Source organism: Drosophila eugracilis, unplaced genomic scaffold (genome assembly GCF_018153835.1).
Source record: "Drosophila eugracilis isolate 14026-0451.02 unplaced genomic scaffold, ASM1815383v1 contig_408, whole genome shotgun sequence".
Classification (NCBI taxonomy): domain Eukaryota; kingdom Metazoa; phylum Arthropoda; class Insecta; order Diptera; family Drosophilidae; genus Drosophila; species Drosophila eugracilis.
Genome location: NW_024573270.1, coordinates 774,711 through 794,465, shown reverse-complemented (window position 1 = coordinate 794,465; position 19,755 = coordinate 774,711). Strand labels below are relative to the sequence as shown.

Below are 19,755 nucleotides of genomic sequence, written 5' to 3'. Positions count from 1 at the left end.
GATAGTATTTGGTATTTTATCGAATGGTTGCCTAGACAACGGTTCTTTGAAAATTAAAAACAAAACGAAATGCGAGCAAAACAAATAGGCGTTGTAAGATTATTCAGATTTAAAGATTTAAATAAGAGTTGCTTTTAGAAAAGAAATCATTAAGAAAACATGCGAAAAGGAACGGACATTAAGCGCACAGGAGTCTATCGTCTGAGTGGAAACATCGCTGACTTGCAGCTGGAACTGAAACTGCGACACATAAGCGAATGGCTGCCAGTGCCCAGATTCGAATATGTGGGACCTCAATCGGCCAATGGACATGGTGAGCATTATCCTGGATCTGAGGAAGAAGTCTGGCAGGATTGCCTAATCCATATTCCCCAGTCCGATGATTCCTATGGTGGAAAGCATCGATTGGGCTACTACTGTAGCTATTATAGTGTGGGCACTGGCTATAGCGGAAATGCCGGGAATATGGTGAGGCAACGAAGGAGTCCCATATCTCAGGGCAAAGAGGAAGATGGAGTGAAGGAGGTAGAGGATGTGGAGTCCCAGAGCAATCCTTCGTGGAGCATCTTAAGTGAAAACAATCGTCCCGCTGGTGACGTCTTCTACGAAAGGAATAAGGAACTTTGTAATGGTGCCATTGCCACTATACGGATAACCTGGCAGCAAAAATATTTCAGTCATTCGGAATTAGATCGTTACATACCAGATCCCGGAAGTTGTGCCCCGAAAATCCAGCGACGCTATCACATATGGGCTCTGGAGACTCTGGAGCTGCAGCAGCAATATCTCAGGAAACTGGAGAATCAGGCGAATGACCAGGATGAAGATCCGGAACCGATTAGAGTTCGTCGTAGAATGCGAAAGTCCAAACGCAGGATGAGAAAGAGTACGGCGTTAACTACTTGGGAAACCAATGGACTATCCTCAGCCAATATGTCAGATGTTTCGGTACTCGATGATCCCAACTTTGCGGCCAGAACTTGCTTGATCCACACTGTGGTAGATAGGGATTCCGAGGATGTTTTACCAGTGGAAGCAAGTGAATTCCATAAAAAGGGTTACCAATTGATGTACATATATGCTGATCTACAGGAGGATACTCTGTTAGTCAGCATACGATATGATCCTGAACAGGGTCTACTATATGTTTATCCAGATTTCAGTAGCAGTGCCCAGGATCTGGACTATATGATCCAGATCGAGCGTGATAATGATTGTCGTCAGCTGTATGCCTTTGGATTCGAGAATGCCACGCCTCTGGAGGTCTACAAAGAAGGCAGTTTACTGGAGGCTGATGAGGAGGAGAAAGAGGACGTGGATTCCCAAGAGGATCTCCCTGAAGAAGCCTCCGCTTTGGAGATCATCGATTTTTATCATAAACGGCGAGCAGCAGCCACCGAAAGACGATGTCTTCTCCAATTTAAAATGCCACCGAAAAGAACGAAGAGGGTTTCACTCCTGCTGGAACTTCATGAAGCCCAATACTTTGAGAATCCCAACATCCATGTTAGATACTATTTGAAACCTCCAGAGAATACCATTTATGAGTCTTCCGTAGATGAGGATCCCATGCAGGGTGCCACTGCCACATGCTGGAATGCCGGCGACTTTAGGATCGCCCGTTTGGGTCACTGCTGGCAGGTGACCATCCTCTGCGAGGAGCAACATCAGCCGGCCGATCTTCTGCATCTTTATTTCGAGGTGATTAGCATAGACAGTTGGCAAAGGGAACGTTGCGAAGGTTATGCTTACTATGCCATCTCGCTGACATCCACCCTGCCCACGGAATCTATTCGATTGCAGTGCATCCGACCACTTGGCAACTGGCTGGATGCTCTTAATCGATATTTCATTGGCGGTCGTCAGCTCTTCGACTTTGAGTCATATTTCGATGTGCACAGGCAATCCGAACTGCATAATCGTATGGATTTGAAAGTGGAAAGGGCTATGACTGCAACGGGATCTCTGGTACTTCGGATACAGAAGCTCCAACAGCGGCATATCGACACCTCCAGTCATATTCAATTTCATTTGGAACTCGGAGGCGACAGCGACGATAGCGACAGCGATGATGAGGATCCCAAATCAAGTTTACATCCAGATACATCCAGGGCCACTACCTTGGACGAGGTGATGGCTGCCTTTGTGGAGGCCAGGGAGCGAATCGAATCGCTGCTGGCAGCCAGTTGAGATTCGTTATAAGTCGGATTCTGCATACTTCCAGGCTGAGATTGGTGCTATGCCATGATTACAAGTTAAGTAAATGAAATATAAATCAGTGGCTTAGCAGTTTGCCAAAGTCAAAGCCTTTTCTTTGGACTAAACTCATCAGTAATATCCTTCTTTATAGTAGCCTTAAAACCTTTGGATTTTCGAAAGTTTATTTCACTTTTTGCTCTGCTTACAAACTATGATCCTGAGCAAATCCGCCCAAAGAGGTTCATCATGTGGTCAAAATAGAAATGGGAAAGATGAATTCAAGCTGCAATCTACAACATGAAGTACTTGGTGTAGTAGTCGCTGAAGAAGGAGTAATCGAAGTGACCGTATTGAGAGTAACCCTTGTATGTGTAGTACTTCTCCATGGTGTCGGCATGGTAGATCATCACATCCTTGAAGTACATGTTGGGCACGAAGAATTCGTACTCATCGATCTCGCGATCGAAGGGATAACCGAATGGCATGCTGTCAACGAAACGGGCGCCAGATCCAATGCCACAGGAGTAGGTGTAATCGAAGGTAGAGAACTGCTCGTGCTTGGGGGCCATGTATGGGACAACCATGAAGAACATCTGCATGGGCATACCCTTCTTCCAGCCCATGGGCAAGACAAGGCGATCGGGGAATCCGCAGTGAGGCTCGGAGATGTCCATGGGGAAGTTGTACTTGCCATCAAAGGCCATCATGGTGTAGTAGTAAAGCTCGGTGTAGGTGGTACGATCCTTGACGGTCCAGTAGAAGTCGTTGGATTTGCGGAGGATCATGTTGCTGCCGGCCTTCAGTTCGTAGGAGAACTCATCGATCTCCATGAAGTTCATGCGGTTATCGGTCAACGAAATTGTCCTGCCGAACTCATCGAATTTGGGTCCCAGGAAGGCACGGATCACAACCCTCTCATCCTTGACCGAATCAATGGTGTAGGTGTAGCTGAAGGGCTTGTGGTTCAGCCTCATCTGGCGGGCGTACAAGGACTTGTCCCACACGAACTGACCATCGTGGAAGACCATCTTGTCGTTGAGCATGTTGGTCACATCGAAGTCAACCAGATCGAAGTAGGTGGTCAACTCGCTGACCTCTACATGTTTCAGGGTCACACCCGGCATCAGCAATTGCTCCTTGGTGTACTTGGGCAGGTGGTGCATGAACTGGAAGTAGACCTGGGCGATCGACTTGTAGAACATGTAGAACATAGGATCACGCATCATGGTCTCGAAGTTGAGCATCACATTGGGATAAACCTCCATCTGGTGGAAATCGGCGTCAGCGAAGTACATATGGGCCAGCATGTACCAGAACTGGAAGAACATGTTGTCCATGGTATCGATATTGCCCTGCATCATGTTGCCAATGAATTCAATGGATTCCGGTTTGCGCAGATCAATCATATGGCCATCGGCAGTCTGGTAGTAGCCCAACTCGATGATGTTGTAGATACGCTTCTGGAAGCCGGTGATCTTGTCCAGCATCTCGAAGTTGCCGTATGTCTCCATCTCGTAGTAGTTCTTGCGGTAGCTGAAGCCAACGCCGTTGTAGTAGATCATCTGAGGATCATAGCCCATCTCGATCTGGTGATACCAAGAGAATTCGGGGATCTCGCCGAGTCCGTGAGACAGACGCTCCATGTGGTACCTGCTGAGCAGTTGGTGGACATTGTACAACCACCATTCGCCACGACGATCATTGCTCAAGCCGAAGGTCTTGCCGTCCAAGAAGAACGAGTAATCCATGTTCAGGTAGTACCAGTAGCTGTTCCATCCCAAATCCTCGGTAAAGTAGGACATCTTGGACTCTTCGTTGTAGAGATAGAGATCGCGGCTGTAGTCCACTGGCATGTAGAATTTCTTGACGTCCTTCATCATGGTGAGCCACTTGCTTTCGTGGTTGAATTGGTAGATGTTCTCACGGAGAATGTACTTGTCCTCGCTGTACCAGTGCTCGCCCAGACCCATCAGTTTCCACCACTGCCACATCTTGAAGTCCTTCATGTACATGTAGTCGCTGGACTGGTACATGTTTCCATAGCCATGTTCGTATCCATGAGCTGGGGTCTTGTGGTGGTACACATCCAGGTACTCCTTTTCGTACATGCTGGTCTTCATCCACATCTCGTAATCGAACTTCTCGGCCTCGAATACGAATTTGCTGTTGAAGAAGAACTGCGGGAAGATCTCATGGATGGCGGGCAGCATTAGACCGTGGAAATCATCGCGATGGATCACGGCCAAAGTCAGAGCATAGACGAACATGCCCTCGTTGACGTGCATGCGTGCCCAGGCCACGTTGGTCATGAAGGTCTCCCAATCCTTGGCGTAGTAGAAGAAGTTGAAGAGTCCACGTGCCTGCTTGGCATGGTATTTCACCAATGCTCCGAAGAACTCACCCTTGGGCAGAAGGGCATGTGCCATGTAGGCGTCGTAGAATTTCTCCATGTACAAGTCAAAGTGCTGCAGAGGATTAGGAGATGATATAAACACCATATTCTTAGGGATGTACCACTACTTACCGTGTAGTGCTCCTTCTCGAAGTAGAACTTCTCGCCAATCTTGATGTACTCCTCGAAAGCCAATGGATCCTCCACACGGTAGACCATCTCGAAGAGGAACTTCTGCTTCTCCAAGAAGGCTTTGTCGGCGATCTTCAGTTTGGGTGTCTGGTGGAAGCCAATGGCCGCAACCAGACCCACACAGGCCAGAAATGCGATAGCAACCTTCATGCTTAGGGTGACTCCTTCCGTCTTGAAACTCTCAACTACTCAACCTGCTCCGGATCGGATGCACTTAGTGGATCCAATGCCTAAAGACTGTTGCCTTGTCGATGGCCAAGGGGCCGCTTTTATAGCCCAAGAAATCTCAAATGGAGGAGTGTCATATCTGTGACGCATCTGCCAATCGCCGGGGTCATGGATCAGCGGGTGTATCTCAGGTGCTCGTCGTACCATCTGTTGCTACTCCAGCGAATCGGCTTATCACCCGGCTAGCCTCCGTTGGTCACCACTTATCGAGTCGCTCTATGTCTGTTGTTTTTCCAAAAATAGCTATTCTTTGTCTTTGAATTTTGCACAAGTTCTAACCGCTTTTAGTTTATATTAGGTAACCACGTAAAATAATTTGTATTAAATCTTAAGTGCTAAAAAGAAATATAATGTTAAATTATACAATTATCCAATTGACTACTTAATGGGGAAGGAATAGGGTTGAGTACAGCTGCCTGTCTAGTTTCTGATTAGCAAGTTAAACAGATGAAGAAATGTATATACAACATGCCGTATGAGTGATGGCTAGATTTCATGTTCTTATTAATCAGATTTTTTTAAAAGCTCAATACATCATGATATTTAAAATATATTAAGCAGATATATTTGTTGTTTTATTTTAAGAATTTAAGAGCTATTGTTATAAGTATATTAATATTAAATTGATTTTATTAGAAAATAAAACACACATGGCTTCTTCATTTTGTTGCCTGCTTTTAGGCTCGTCGCGCAATAATCATCGCACTGCTTAAAACCATGTTGAAAATCATATTCAGAGCTCTGTTAAAATATTTTATATTTTCTTTAAATACAAATAGTATACAAAATGTCAAACTTAAAGTAATTAGATTAGAACTTTGCACAAAAATGCTAGTAAATATGAATGAATTTAAGAAAACTAAATTAAAGCAAAACCCGAAGCCAAAATAGGAAGTGAAAGTCTTTGTTTTATTTCCCAATTATTTAAGTTAAGATCTCAAGAGAAGCTTAAACAACACTTAAAGTCTCTCTTTAATAAATCCAAATTGAAACCAATCAAGATATTGATCGTTAGTTTAGCCATTTTATTTACTACTAATATCACTCAGTGTATATACATAGATTCGTTTTGTGTCTTTTGTCGGGATTTGTGTGCGTGTGTGTGTTTTCTTTGTGTGTGTTTGTGGGTGTGTTTGGTGTAGATATATAACATATATCAGAGTTTTGTATATAGGTATAATATCATATAAAATTGTGCTCCGTGTATAACACTAAAAAATGATAAAAAAAAATTTCGCTAGCTCTGTGATTTGCCTTTTGTTTCATTTTCTTTTCTTTTCTTTTTTGTTTTCTTTCTTGTTAACTCTTCATTTGCCTGTTGGAGTTGCACTTAAACAAAAAAAAATAAACTAAATACTTTGCAGCTGGGGATAAGTCGGGGATCGGGAAACGGGGGAGGTGTAGGGATAGGTAGGTGGGGAAACCATATACATCCACCTTATGCCGTTGGCAGATACAGACGGGATGGCGTCGACAATTGTACCTGAGGTGGCTGGTAATCATAGCCATTGCCATTGTAGGGAGACGTGTAGCTATAATCATCGCCACTCTGTCCGCTGCCGCGCAGAGGTCCCTGATCGGAGTCAAGGGTCTGCTGCAGGAACTGGAAGCGGTTCTTGTTGCCCAACAGGCTGCTGGGGTCCACGGTCTGGCGCTGTCCGGCAGAGGCCAAAGGCTGGGGCCTATAGTAATAGTAATAAAAAATACATAATAAAAGGGTTTTTTTTTAAATATTTATAAAATGTAAATACTCACTCAGGAATATCGAGATCCAGCTCGGTGATTGGATGGTAACCGAACTCATCGGCGGTGTAACGGGTCTTGTACCGCTTGCCATCGGCGCCAGTGAACGAGTAAGAGCCGCTGACCACAAAGGTCTTGTCGTCCTTCAGCTTGCCCACGCTGCTAACTTGGATGCCGTTCTGGGTCTTCAGTCTAGAAAATAAGGATATTCAAAGTTAGTTACTTAGTTTTAGGTTAAGAAATCTTCTTTAGTTTTTAGTTTTCCGAACATTATCTTGACTATATATACTAGTTATATAATACTCACTCCAGCTTGAATTTCTTGCCAGAGTTGTAGTTCTGCAGAGTCTCGGTCTTGGCCTTCATCACATCGCCGCTGAAATGAACCGCCGGCTTCTCATCATCAATGTCCTCGGGCAGGGTGTAAATGTCACTGGGATTGTACTTGAAGAGGTCCAGATTGCGATCTGTCAGATGCTTGACATCGGCAGCAGCCAAAGCAGCGAAACCCAAAAGGATCAGCTGGAAAAAGGAGAAGTTCTGGTTAGAAAACCATCCACAAGATATTCTTAATAAGTTTATTCTGTAGATCACAGGCGTTATTAAACGCTTTAATTTCGTTGTTTCTTTGCGGATTCGTTTTTTGCATCTCGCATTAGCGGGCAATTAATCAAAGTCGCGCGCGTTTCGCTGGCGTTTCTGACCGCACAGCGTCGCTTTGTCTCGCAAGTCTATCGCTGTTTTTTTTATTATTTATTTTTTTTTTTTTTCTTTTTTTTTGTGATTGTTTTATCTATATTTGCCCCGTGATTTATTTGATTTGGTTTCGGGCCGAGGCACTAATCATAATGGGTTCCAACCGTTTCGATATTTGTCATTCGTCGGTTTTTGACGTTGATGAGCTGTGCGGTGGCTCAAGGTGATCCGAAACCGATTTAGTTTAAGACTTTTCCTTAAAGAGTAGGTCATTAGTTCGTTCGTTTTCGCGTTTTATATGTTTTTAAGTGATTTCCGAAGTTAAGAAGCCATTAAAACTTCCTTTAGTTTAGTTTATTTTATTGTTTCGATTTTTAGTTTTAAAGTAAAGTTTTCATGAAGCCTTTTTAGATCCTTTTAAATAAAAGTTAAAAATTCCGTAAAATTCCGTTAAATTCCGAAATAACTTTAAAGTCATTTTCACTTTTTCTAAGGACATGCCCTTAACGCGCACTTTCACTTGATCCTTTCTTCTTCTTCTTCTTCTTTTTTTTTTTAGTTTTTTGAGGACACCAAACAAAAAAAAATGTTTTCTTTTTCTTTTCCAGGCACTTACAAAACTCTTCATTTTTATGTGTATTTTTGAGGTTTTTTTGTGGTTTGGGGAAAAAAAATTCGAAACGAGGACTATATATTTTTGAAAAATATATTTCCTTAGATGATATTAGTGGCGGGGCTCGGTTAGTTCCGATGCTCACAGATTCTAGCAAATAAATACAAACGATGCGACTTCTTGTTTCCTTATATATGGTATTATCTGCGACGCTGGCAGCGAAGTCGGCAGAAATAGGAACCGGACAACGAACTGCGCCGCTGCCGGCGTCGCTCTGTCACTTAGAATCCGAAAAAAGCCAAAGTTTGTCAACGTTAAAAATGGGCAACAAAAAAAAAAATCGAATATATATATATTTGAGGGAGGGGATTAGCCCAAAACAAGGGGGGATAATCATCCATTCTGTGGATAGATTAGGGCCTAGCGAAAAAAGTTGTAACAAATTTTAGGGCCTTCTGGGACAATCCATGGTTAGGTTATTTTTTGTAGGTTTAGCAGTTGCTGACGGAGACTGATCGCAGATCGAAGAGATCGCAGCATAGAAATCTGGTTTTCGGGGCAACAAAATTAGAAAACCGCCATCATCAAATTAGCATACACGTTTAATGATGATTCTCACTGTATATATATATTTATATATATATTTTAGTCTCCATGCATGTGCGTAAATTTAAATCTGCGTTAATTTTTTATAAAGCATGGAATATATCTAAAAAAAAAAATATATATATAGTATATAGTATATAAAATATGCGTCGATTCACGATTAACGATTTTTTTTTTCTTTCTGATGACCAGTTTTGCAGACCAAAAAGTTCCGAAAGTACTGCTGAATGGAACCAGCAAAGGAAATCTTCAATCTTCAATCTGATTCTTCATAGCGTAGACATGGTGATTCTTCTCTAGTGATAAGATGATGCCCCATTCTCATACGGTTTCATATGCTAATGCACATCAGGTCTGAAAACGTTCAGCCTTCGCTTAATTAGTCGTTCCGTTTTCTACTTCTATTTCTTTGGTCTCTTATCAAAATTTATCAAAATGCGATTCTTCTGGCTAGATCAGTGTCTGTCTTGGTCTTGGGAGATCTTCACATCTTCAAATCTTCGGCTCAAAGAATACCATTTAATTGCCAGGGTCATCGGATGGCTGCCAAAGGTTTTCGCTTTCGGTAGCTTTTCAAACCTTTTTGTATTTCCCTCATTTGCATAGCAGCTATTGCTTACACTAATGGCTCTATTTATAAAGATATTGTTTAATCTTGATCACTGTTTGTTACGAAAATCTTCAAATTTACTTGTACATTTTTGTAGAATTTTCAAAATTCCACTTTGCAAAGGCATTTTGAAGCCTTGAATTTGATTCTTTTTATGTTAATTATTCATATTCCAATAGTTAAGGCCCATTAAAACCAACTTTTATATCCGAATTTAACGAACTAGTTCTTGATTAATTAACGGTTATTTCTTCTCTTTTTTTTAGTCAATTTTTAAAGATTTTTTAGTTTTAGTACAAATCCTGATATATGACTTTAAAAAGCTGGCTTAACAAAATGTTTTTAGAAACATAATGGCCTATAAACATAATTTCAAGGTGCGCCGAAATGTATTTATGAAGTGGAAAAGTTATGTTTTTAAAAACATTTTTTTTTATATTTTTAAACATTTTTGTTACTGTTTTTTTGATCCACTTTCTTGTTTTGTTTATGCAATCTATTTTTATTCGTTTATCGTTTTGCATTTCCAGAAATTTAAGTTAGTAAATTAATGCTTTTGAATTTTTATTAAATATTTATGGCAGGGAGTTTAAGCTGTTTTTAGATTTCCAGTTCTCGTTCAAAAAAAACACCAAACAGAAAACTCAAATTTTGATTAAGGAAAAGTGGCGAGTTTATGGCTGTCAATCAAAGTGTGTGTGTGTGTTCCCATCGAAGAGATAAGAAGATTGAAATGAAACCGGACTGGACACGCAGCTCTAATGATAATCGCTAATGGTGCCTCTAATTTAAGTTTTATGCTTAATAACTTAAACGAATGCCGCACGGCATTCATTTTTCATTCGAAGTCATCTCTTTGAATGAATCGAAAAAAAGATTCTTCTTCTGGTTGGTTGGCTGGCTGATCTTCTTGGCCTAATGAAAACGTTTTTTTCTTTTTTTTTTGGCCATTTCAGCAAGTTGTCAGAAGTGTGTGATGGCTGTTAGTTAGTTGGTCAGTTCGCCTTGGAAACTATAAGTTGATGTCTGTCTTTGATATTTTTCTTTTTTTTTTTTTTGATTTTTGAAATCGCATTTGTTATGCATACTTGCGCACACGCCCAAAAAGTTTTGTCCGATCTTGATGTCTCACTTAGTGGGACCTTTTAAACGAGTTAACCGCCCGCCCGCATTAGGGGTGTGGGGCTATATCTTTCTATATCTCTGTCTCTATCTCTCTTTAACTGACTCATCTCGTCACTCAATTAATTGTCATCACCTTAATTCCAGGTAAAAGCCTGCCTGCCTGCCTGCCTATCTGCCTGACATGCAGCTGCCTGCATTAATTACCATTCGATTAACGTGATTTTTCGGCTAAATCTTTGCCATTTGCATATGCTATACACAAAATTCGAAAGAAAAGAAAAGAAAGTGTTTCATTATTTGTATTTTTTATACTTTTTGTCTCTAATTTTTATTGCGATCTTTCGCCCGTGTCTGCCTGTGATTTCTTTGGCAAATTAACAGATCGAACAACTTGTTACGCGGCCCCCATCAGTTCCCTCGTTTCGCTGGCCGCTTTGAATTTTGCCGATTTTTATACGGAATTATGCCAGATTTTTTCTGGGTATTTTGAATTTTATATAGTTTTAGTTTATTATATAGAAAGAAGAGCGCTTAAAGATTATCTTGGCTTTAAGTTGTGAAATTTTTCCCTTTTTCCTAATTTTGGAAAGAAACCTTTTTTCTGCTTGTAAAGAAATATTTTTGATTAATTATGAAAAATATTTATAAAAAATCATATTTATATAAATTTAAACTTTATAAAATTTGTGATTTTTGGTATATAGTTAGTACTCCTTAAGCCATCTATCTATATACTTTCTATATTCACAAGTTAAACATCTTTACAGAGCATCTACTTTTTCGTTTCCTTTCCAAACGCCCAGCTCTCTGTTTATTTTTTCGCCCTCCCCCCCCATCAACGCTTAGCCAAAACAATAAAGAAAGAGCTGGAAAAAAGAAGAAGAAGAAGAATATAAAATAAATAAATAAATTAGCAATTATAAGGAGACAGAAACGAGATTTTTTTTAGGAACCAAAACATTTAGTTCTATACGAATCGAAACGATTCTGTTTCTCTCCTTCTTATTCTTTGCCCTTGAGGTGGTTTTTTGCGGGATGATAGGCGATGATGTAAATATTATTATGTAAAAATCTTGTTGCCATCAGGAAAACACTGAAATCAGGGCCTAAAATTGACCAGCATGACGAAGAGTCATTAAATTGGACCTTGAGTTAAGATTTCACGAGACTGGCTGGCTATGAAAACAAACTTAAGGTGAGAGGAAAGTTTTCTGAAAATTCTTTTAGTTTACAGATTTTCTTGAAAAGCCCAAACTAGGCTTTCATATCCTTGACCAATATCTGCGGAAGTTTAAGCTTTGCTTTTCTGCTTAGTAACTAAGACTAAGGCTGTTCCTATTAGACACTTCTATATAAATGTTTCATTGATAAAAAGTAAAGGTCTGCTGTGCTAGATTTTATCAATTATAACTGTTCTGCGAAATCAAAAGGTGTTTAATTTATAAACTTAATAATTTAATTAAATAGCCCCCCCCATCTGCTTCAGTTTTTGAAAGCTAACATTTGGTTTTTTTTTATAAATTTATAAAGATTTCAATCTGCAAATCTCTTTTTCAAACTCCTAAATTAACTTCAAAATATATATCTCTAAAAATTTTAATAAATGGCCAATGGCTGTATCTCGCTGTGTTACCGTTTCTTATTCATGTTCTTGATAGCAACTTGGAATCACTGTATATATATAATTTGTTCAATTTATTGGCCAAATTAAGCGGTATCTATCAGTGCATCTATTAATCTATTGATATGCATATCTTATTTTGTGAACCTCTCCTTATAGACAGTACCATAAATCTGGTCAGCTCCATTTTCGAGATCACACAAAAACCCATCTCACCCAACGATATTGATACTCGCGACACGGGGACACTGATATTCTTGGATACAGGCAGCAGCAGCCCACTACGATCTACGAACTGGTTCGTTTCTCTGTCTGTCCGTTAATCCAAGTATCTAATTTGCATTGGGACACATGCAGGAACCCCCGCCGTACACCGTTCACCCATATTATACAATAACCAATCTTCATACCCTCCTCTTCTGGACTTATACTATATATATTCTAATTTCTAAATCTTGTAGGTGGCCCGCTATGACAACGCCCCTAATTTTAAGTCAAAATCGGATTGTGGTCTGTGATTAGTAGTGGAGCATGATGTCCAGGGGGTGGGGCGGGGTTCCAGCATGATTGAATCTGAATGGAATATTAAAAATCAGTTATGGCTGCACGTTCTTCTGAATTAGATTGAATCTGGTTGCCCGGCCATAAATAATATGTGGCTAAATCATATTTTATGGCCAACTTAAGAGATTTCCTATACGTGTTAGGGTACGTTCTGTGGGTTCTAGAATCAAATCCCCCAAAAAATCAACCAAGTCGAGAGCAGGTTCTCATCATCTCTGGTCTTTGACCGGTTATGCATATTCCACCTGAGCTGAGCTGAGCTGAGCCGAGCCGAGCCAATCGATCGATCGATCGATCGAACGCTCCTTTTTATGGCTGTTTTCTACGGTGTTGGTTTTTTGTTTTTTTTTCTATTTGTTTTACCTGCGATTTTTAAAGAGAGAGGAAGGGAGGGAGGGGGGGGTTTATTTTTGTTATTTCTGGCAAATAGCCAAGAAATAAATAATCAATGCGAATTTGCATAGTTTAAATAGAAAGCTAAACACGTTTTGCTTTTACCCCAAAACGTAAAGTTATCTATCTGTCTCTTGGCTTTTTGTAGTTTCTGTTGAGTTTTTGTATAATTAAGACCAGTTATTCTTTTTTTTTTTTTTTTTTGGTTTGTTAAGGGGAGTATTAAGTTCCTTTAAATATATTCAGGCATTAAATACAGTGCGTTTCGTTGTTAAAATTATATAAAAGTAAATATGCCGCATTGCCATAACTTACATTTTTTATTTTGTTTTACTTAGCTGTTACCCGTTCTAAATATTAATATTCTTTAATTTGCAAATTCTATATATTTTATTAGATATTTAAATCGTTAATTTTAACTAATACCTGTTCTAGAACGAGTTTAGCAATGCTCTTAAGTAGGCCATTTTGTTTGAATTAAATTTAATGTGATATTAAACTCGAAAGCTTTTTGAGGGTTTGGTTTTAATATTTAAATCGCTGTCTGGTGCTGATTTTGCGGATGAGGTAATCCTTATTTTTTATTTTTATTATATTATTTGTGTGTTAAAAAATGTTTAAGTGTAAGTTTTTTATAACTAAGTTAGTATTAATAAAACAAAACTTTAAGTTTGAAAATATTCTGCCAAGAAAGTTAGCTTTAAACTTGATAGTTAATCAAGTTTATTAGTTACAGATTATTAAGACCAATCACCTTCCAATCACGAACCACACTGTACCCTTCTAAATTATTCCAGATCAACAGATAGCCAGATAGCCAGAGCTCTTCGGCCGTGACAACAAGTGCATAACCACAAGTCCAGATTTCCTGGAACCCGAAACTAAACTTCTGACTGGAACTTTAATACCAAAAATTTTGAAAGCAAAGACCAAACCCAGAAACGCCAGCGAGTCTGAAAGAAATCGCTATAAAAGTAAAGCCTTTGGGCCATTCAATTAACTCGGGCTCACTAATTCCATTAAAGTTTTATAGGGATTATAAATCAGAACTGACCGATATGCCATATATCAAGCTCGCTCCGGCTATCGGGCGAAACCTTTTAAGAACTTTTGATGGCCCATCTAATTAATAGTTCGTAACCGTAGTTCGAGTTTACGACTTGTTTATTTCATAATTTATCAGAGTTTTCCGTAAAGCTTGAGATCCGGTCACCCCCCACCACTTTGAGAGCTGGTTTTTGAAGATAATTTTTCAACTTTTTTCTATCGGCTTGTTAGCATTTTGTGCGCACAAAGTCTATAAATAGCACAAAGCGTATAGAAACTAAAAACTAAAAAAAAAAAAAACAAATAACAAAATTTTAAATTGGAAAACAGTTTTAGGTTAAGTTGGTCCACTCTAATGCCCCGTCAAGGGCAATAATTGATTGGGAACTGTGTCAGTCAAGGTGTCAGAAGGTCATTTAGGATTCATTTGATTAGATTTACTGCCTAATAGGTTCTAGATTCTAAGGGGAATCACTTTTTTTCTAATGGATTTTCCATATATTTTTTGAATGAACTTTTATTTTAGGATATTATTTCATTGAAGTCCTTTAAGTAGTTTTTATACCTAATTATTTGTATGACAAAAAGATTGTATATTTCCAAATAAATCTTTGATTATTTAGTTTATATTATAGTTCAAGTCTCCTCCATCCTGTTTCGGCCATATTATTTATTTTTCCAATCCATCATTAACTGCCTCAATCTCTAAATCAACAAGTTCTTAAATTGCTTAATGATCAACCAACTTGCCCAGGCTTTCAATTAAGTTGAAAGACGAATCAATCATTCGCCACCAATCGCACATAAATCAAGCTGATCCCGTCGAACAAAGGAAAGGAGGCAGGGCTATAAAGACACCCTAGCTATAATCTAAAGATCTGTCTAAAATACTGCCCATCCCATTGATATCTATGTATCTATGTATGTATGCCCGTTACTCAGTCGACACTTTGGCCGACACTACCCGCAGAGTGAGAAAATCGAGACGCGGCGGCAAAGACACTTGCTCTACTTCCAAATGCTTACAGCGCAGACAGCGCGACTCCATCGCATGAGAACACAATCGCAGACACTCAGTCAATCGAAAGACGTCAGTGATGGCAGTCAAGTCGTTGAAAAAAAAAAACCACAACTTGCTGGAGATCAGCTGTAAAGATGATCATCTATAGAATGAAAAAAGAAATATTGGTTAAAATATGATCATAAATTAAATATTATTTCAAGAATATTATTAAGCTATATATATATAGCTGATTTACTTAAAAATGATTTTTATCTTTTCAATTTGAAGTTTTTATCATCTTTCATTATCTACTTTTAGTTACTGCCTGCCTATTAAAAAAGATAAGTAAAAATCCTTTTAAAAACAACATTTCTGTCTTAAAAATAATTATTATTTCCCCTTAAACAAGATCTAGCTATCTTAAATCCAAAACTAGCTAATAACCAGCTAAATGATGACCAACTCCACTTAGTGGAAGCGAGAAAGACGACAAGAGAGCCGCAGCGCGTGCGCGTTTGTACAGTTAGACACACATGCGCCAATATTACGTATACGTATATAGTAAACAATATTACGTATACGTATATAGTAAACAATATCACGTATACGTATATAGAAAACAATATCACGTATTCGTATATAGTAAACAATATCACGTATACGTATATAACAAACAATATTACGTATACGTATTACGCATACGTAGACAGCAATGTGTATTTGTGTGGCGACGCGTGCGGCGCATGCGCAGCTCTTTTTTCGGTTGTCGTTTTATATATACATATATACATCGGCGACCGATGTGCCATTGCCTAACTAACCGATTTTTATCTTTATCTCCGGCGTCGCGACTTTTTGCCCCTCTGCCGTTTACACATGTCGCTTTTTTTCGTTTTTAATTTCTTAATGGCCCACAGTAACAGCGCTTCTACTTTGCCTTTTTTTGTTGTCCCCCCCCAGCTTTGTTCTTCTTCTTCTGATTATTTAGCTTATTCCCCACTTTTTTGCCATAAATTATTATGACTTTTTTTGTTGCTTTTATTGGCTGTTTTGCCTCCCATCATAATTTGCACCTGCACGAGAATCGCACTCGCAAATTAGGTGCGTTTTTGGGTGGTCGAAAAACGGGGAACGGTGAATGTGAAGGGGGATTTTTTGTTCTTTATAAAGAAGAAGATTTAAGTTCACAGTATCAGCGAAATGTTAGACTTTTTGGCCTGTAAGTATGACAAAATATTAAGAAAAATGTATTTTATTATTTTTAATTAGGCTTAAAAGTGTAAATGAAAAGATATGGCTTGGATATACCATTTTTAAGATACTTAAGTAACTATAAATTAATTTAATATCCTAGCATTTAAAGATATTTTACAGTTTTTAGGTAAAGTGCCTATAAAAGCTTTGGTGAAATCTTAAAATAAACTTAGTTTTGGCCATAAAAATGTCGTTAAAAGTAAGATAAAATGAAAAATATAGCTTGCCATACAGTGTGAAAGAAAAATATAATAAAAAAATATACAAAATAACCAAATTTTAAAACAAGAACTTCTATTTGTTAAATTCCTAAACAAATTTTAAAAACAATCCCAAAATAAACTTAATACAAAAACTTAAAAAAGAACAAGAGGGTAACCTAACTTACCATCGCCACTGTTGGTGTCAGGCCATATGCCCATATCGAAGAAAACACGTTTGACCATTAACGATGACTGACTTTCATTAGATAGATGGCCAAAATCCAGTTCCCCTTCTCCATTTCTGAGTGGGTGCCTTGGATAGCATCACCATCATCACCATCACTTTTAGTCGCATCATCGATACCCAAAATCCAAATCCAATTCTAATTCCAATTTCAAATCGAATCTGAAAGGCAGGTCTTGTAGTATTCAATTCGATGAAATCGTGATCGAGTGGCAAAGACATTTCCGCTTACTTAGGCGCAACAATTTAAAAATTGACAGCTTCGCGGCTGCCAATTAATCTTTCATTGGAATCCGAATGCGAATGTGAATCGGAATGGCCGAAAGCCATAAACCAAATCCAGATAAATTGCTATAAATGTCTTTCCGAGTAGAGTTCATAAATTAAATCAACTCCAAAATCTATAAAACAAAAACAAAAGAAATCCAAAATTATAGAAAGAATAAAATCAAATTCTGGTTTTTCATCTTCAAGAAACTGCGTGACGTGGGTGAACTCAGAACTTGCTAGTTAGCTTCGGGAAATCGTTGACCCTACTCGGAATATTAAAAAAATATGTTATTAAAATTGATTTTAAAAAATTGTGTTATTTCCTACTTGCTTTAGAGCTGTGAGTTAGTTTAAGTTGGGAATTTAAAAAACAGTAAGTTAGGGCTGTGATTTTTAAAGGATTTTTTAAGGTTTTCATAAGGAAACTTACTAAATTAAGTTATCTAAGTTCTTCGGAATATAAAATGATTAAAATTCCAGTTAATCTCCTTAAATTAGGATCTTAAAAAACTGTAATTTGTGACCCTTGTTATTTATAAATGAAGGCCATAAAAATCCCTTTTACTGCACAGCTGTTAATGTACAAAAATCCAAAATAATATTATTTTCTTTTGAATTTTTGTATTTTGTTAGTTTTTATTTCCACTTGAGGCTTGGAAAATTGTTAATATAGCAGTCTTTTATATCCTTAAATGGTTGAGTTTTCCATTTAAGTAATAAAACATGAAGACTGCCTGCTGAAATATCAAGAAATGTAATAAAATATAATAGAAATACAAAAAATATCCTTCTTAAGAACAAAGAGTATCAAAAAATCTCAATCAGCTTAAATCCCACACTTGTTGATTATTTTATTATGAAGTTGCGTCATGGGAATAATTAACTAAGCAACAAATTCGATATCAACAGATTTGTTTTGGCTAATTGAATCCGATTGGAGGCGAGATGTGAGGTGAAAGGTTCTGCTGAGCGTTCCTCATCGAATCACGATGAATACTAAAAATTTGGCCAAGGCGGAAGCATTAAGCGATTTGTTTGCCATAAACAATTGCAATCAATTATCCGTCGATCGAATGAACTAAAAGCATTCATCAATCAATAGCTATAGCTATCTCTTTTCGCTATGATTATAACCCACGCATAGTAAATCAATTTTGTAGAAATATGTATGTATTTCCATTAGAAGCCTAAAAGCGAGCACTGCTTTGGGCAGCCCGAAAAGTTAGGCAATATTTTGAAAATAACATTTAAGTTTTTATCATTTTTAGCTTTCGTTTTTTATTTAGGATTTTTTTTTATACAATAACTTAACATTTTGTTGTTTTTTTTTTTATAGGTTTAGCTTTGTTTTTTTTTTTTTTTTGAATCGGAAATTTACAATATTAAATATTGATTTTATTGCTGTACTGGCTGCTGTTTCATTCTCTTCTCCTTGATTTAGTTTACGGATTTGTTTATTCTTTTTCGGATTCTGGAATTTCCCTTTTTCCACTTCTTGCTGATTTGCTTATTTTCAGTTGAAACAATATTGCTATTTCATATATCTGTGTGTATATATATATATATGTATATATATTTAATTTATTTTTTCTTCATTACGTTTATCAAATGCAGCACATTGATGCTTAGGCTGTAGGTGTGTGTTTGTGTGTGTGAGTGTTTTGGGTGTCTGTGAGTGTGTGGCGGTCCATTTCGGTGTTCTCATTACTTTCTTTTTGCTATTTGGTTGCTGCTTTCTTTTCTCTCTGTGTAAACTTTCTTGTACCTCGCTTTGCTCGATTTACCTGCTTATGTATTTTTTGCATATATATTTTTTTTTATTTTTTATGTTTCTCTGCTTTTGATTTGTGTGAGTTCTGAAAAAAAAACTGAGAAAAAATACTGAGTGAAAGGGGTTGGTTGGTTGGTTGGTTGGTTGGTTGGTGGTGGTGTTGGTGATTTGTGGGGGGTTGTATTGTGCTTAACTAAGCTGAAAAACGGTGGTTCTTCCTTTTTGTTTTTGTTATGTTGTTTTTGTTGTTGTTTATATACTTTCTCTGGCCTCATTTCTAAGCTTTTGTCTTGGGGATTTCGGTTTCTTCAAAGCTTCCATTCTTCGTTCTACAAATATTCTACTCAAAGAACTAAGCCTTTCTTTCACTTGTTAACCCCACCGCCTTGCCTTTGATCAGCCGCTACAGTGGGCCCCAAAAGTCAGCGCACCCGATTGTTAATTTCTCTCGTCTCATGTATATAATGATAAAAAATAATTATCCATTATCCATTATCCATTATTAGTTAGCCTTAGAAAATTGGGATTTTTATATAATTAGTTTTGTCTACTTCTGGTTTCTGGTTCATTCTCGTTTTGTTTTGTTTTTTTTTTTATTGCGTCATACATTTCATCTCATATATCGTATAGTATATATGCGTATGTGTGTGTGTTGGGTGTTTTTGGGTGTTTCTTGTATATGTACGTGTGTGTGTGTGTATATTTGTTTTAAGGTTTAACATTTAATTTACTTTCATCTGCTTCATCGTCATATAAATAAAAATAAATACATTATTCTTTATGTTAAATTTGTTTTTTTTTTTTCGATTTTCTTCTTCTTTTTATATCCATTATGCATGCAAGCAAAACGTTTTCTCGTTTTTATTTTATTTTTTTTTTGTTATTTTTTTTCTTTTCTTTTAACTTTTTAAACGTCCCTACATCCTTTTCATTTTTTTCTTTAAAAAAGCCGCGTACTAAATTTTACAATTACGAAAAAAA

At 37.7% G+C, this 19,755-nt stretch overlaps 3 protein-coding genes across 4 annotated transcripts; 1 reads left to right on the top strand and 2 right to left on the bottom strand.

Annotated features, from left to right (window-relative positions):
* The first annotated feature begins 9 nt into the window (after positions 1-9).
* LOC108103940 (Meckel syndrome type 1 protein homolog) lies at positions 10-2,299 on the top strand. Its single transcript, XM_017209698.1, has one exon. It carries the CDS (start codon positions 160-162, stop codon positions 2,188-2,190), a length of 2,031 nt encoding a protein of 676 aa, XP_017065187.1. The 5' UTR covers positions 10-159; the 3' UTR covers positions 2,191-2,299.
* Positions 2,300-2,363: 64 nt separating this feature from the next.
* Positions 2,364-5,291, bottom strand: LOC108103939 (larval serum protein 1 alpha chain). Its single transcript, XM_017209697.1, has 2 exons — positions 4,724-5,291; positions 2,364-4,664 (listed from the first exon to the last, which is right to left on the bottom strand). Exons 1-2 carry the CDS (start codon positions 4,931-4,933, stop codon positions 2,490-2,492), a joined length of 2,385 nt encoding a protein of 794 aa, XP_017065186.1. The 5' UTR covers positions 4,934-5,291; the 3' UTR covers positions 2,364-2,489.
* A 724-nt stretch (positions 5,292-6,015) lies between these two features.
* Positions 6,016-18,268, bottom strand: LOC108103921. Of its 2 annotated transcripts, XM_017209671.2 has the most exons (6): positions 16,966-18,268; positions 16,675-16,895; positions 15,056-15,192; positions 7,062-7,276; positions 6,767-6,946; positions 6,016-6,693 (listed from the first exon to the last, which is right to left on the bottom strand). In XM_017209671.2, the coding sequence occupies exons 3-6, from the start codon at positions 15,080-15,082 to the stop codon at positions 6,450-6,452; spliced, it is 666 nt and encodes a 221-aa protein (XP_017065160.1). In that variant the 5' UTR covers positions 15,083-15,192; positions 16,675-16,895; positions 16,966-18,268; the 3' UTR covers positions 6,016-6,449. The 2 variants fall into 2 exon arrangements, with proteins under 2 accessions (XP_017065160.1, XP_017065162.1); XM_017209673.2 differs by lacking the exons at positions 15,056-15,192; positions 16,675-16,895; positions 16,966-18,268 and adding an exon at positions 8,067-8,583.
* Positions 18,269-19,755: the final 1,487 nt, after the last annotated feature.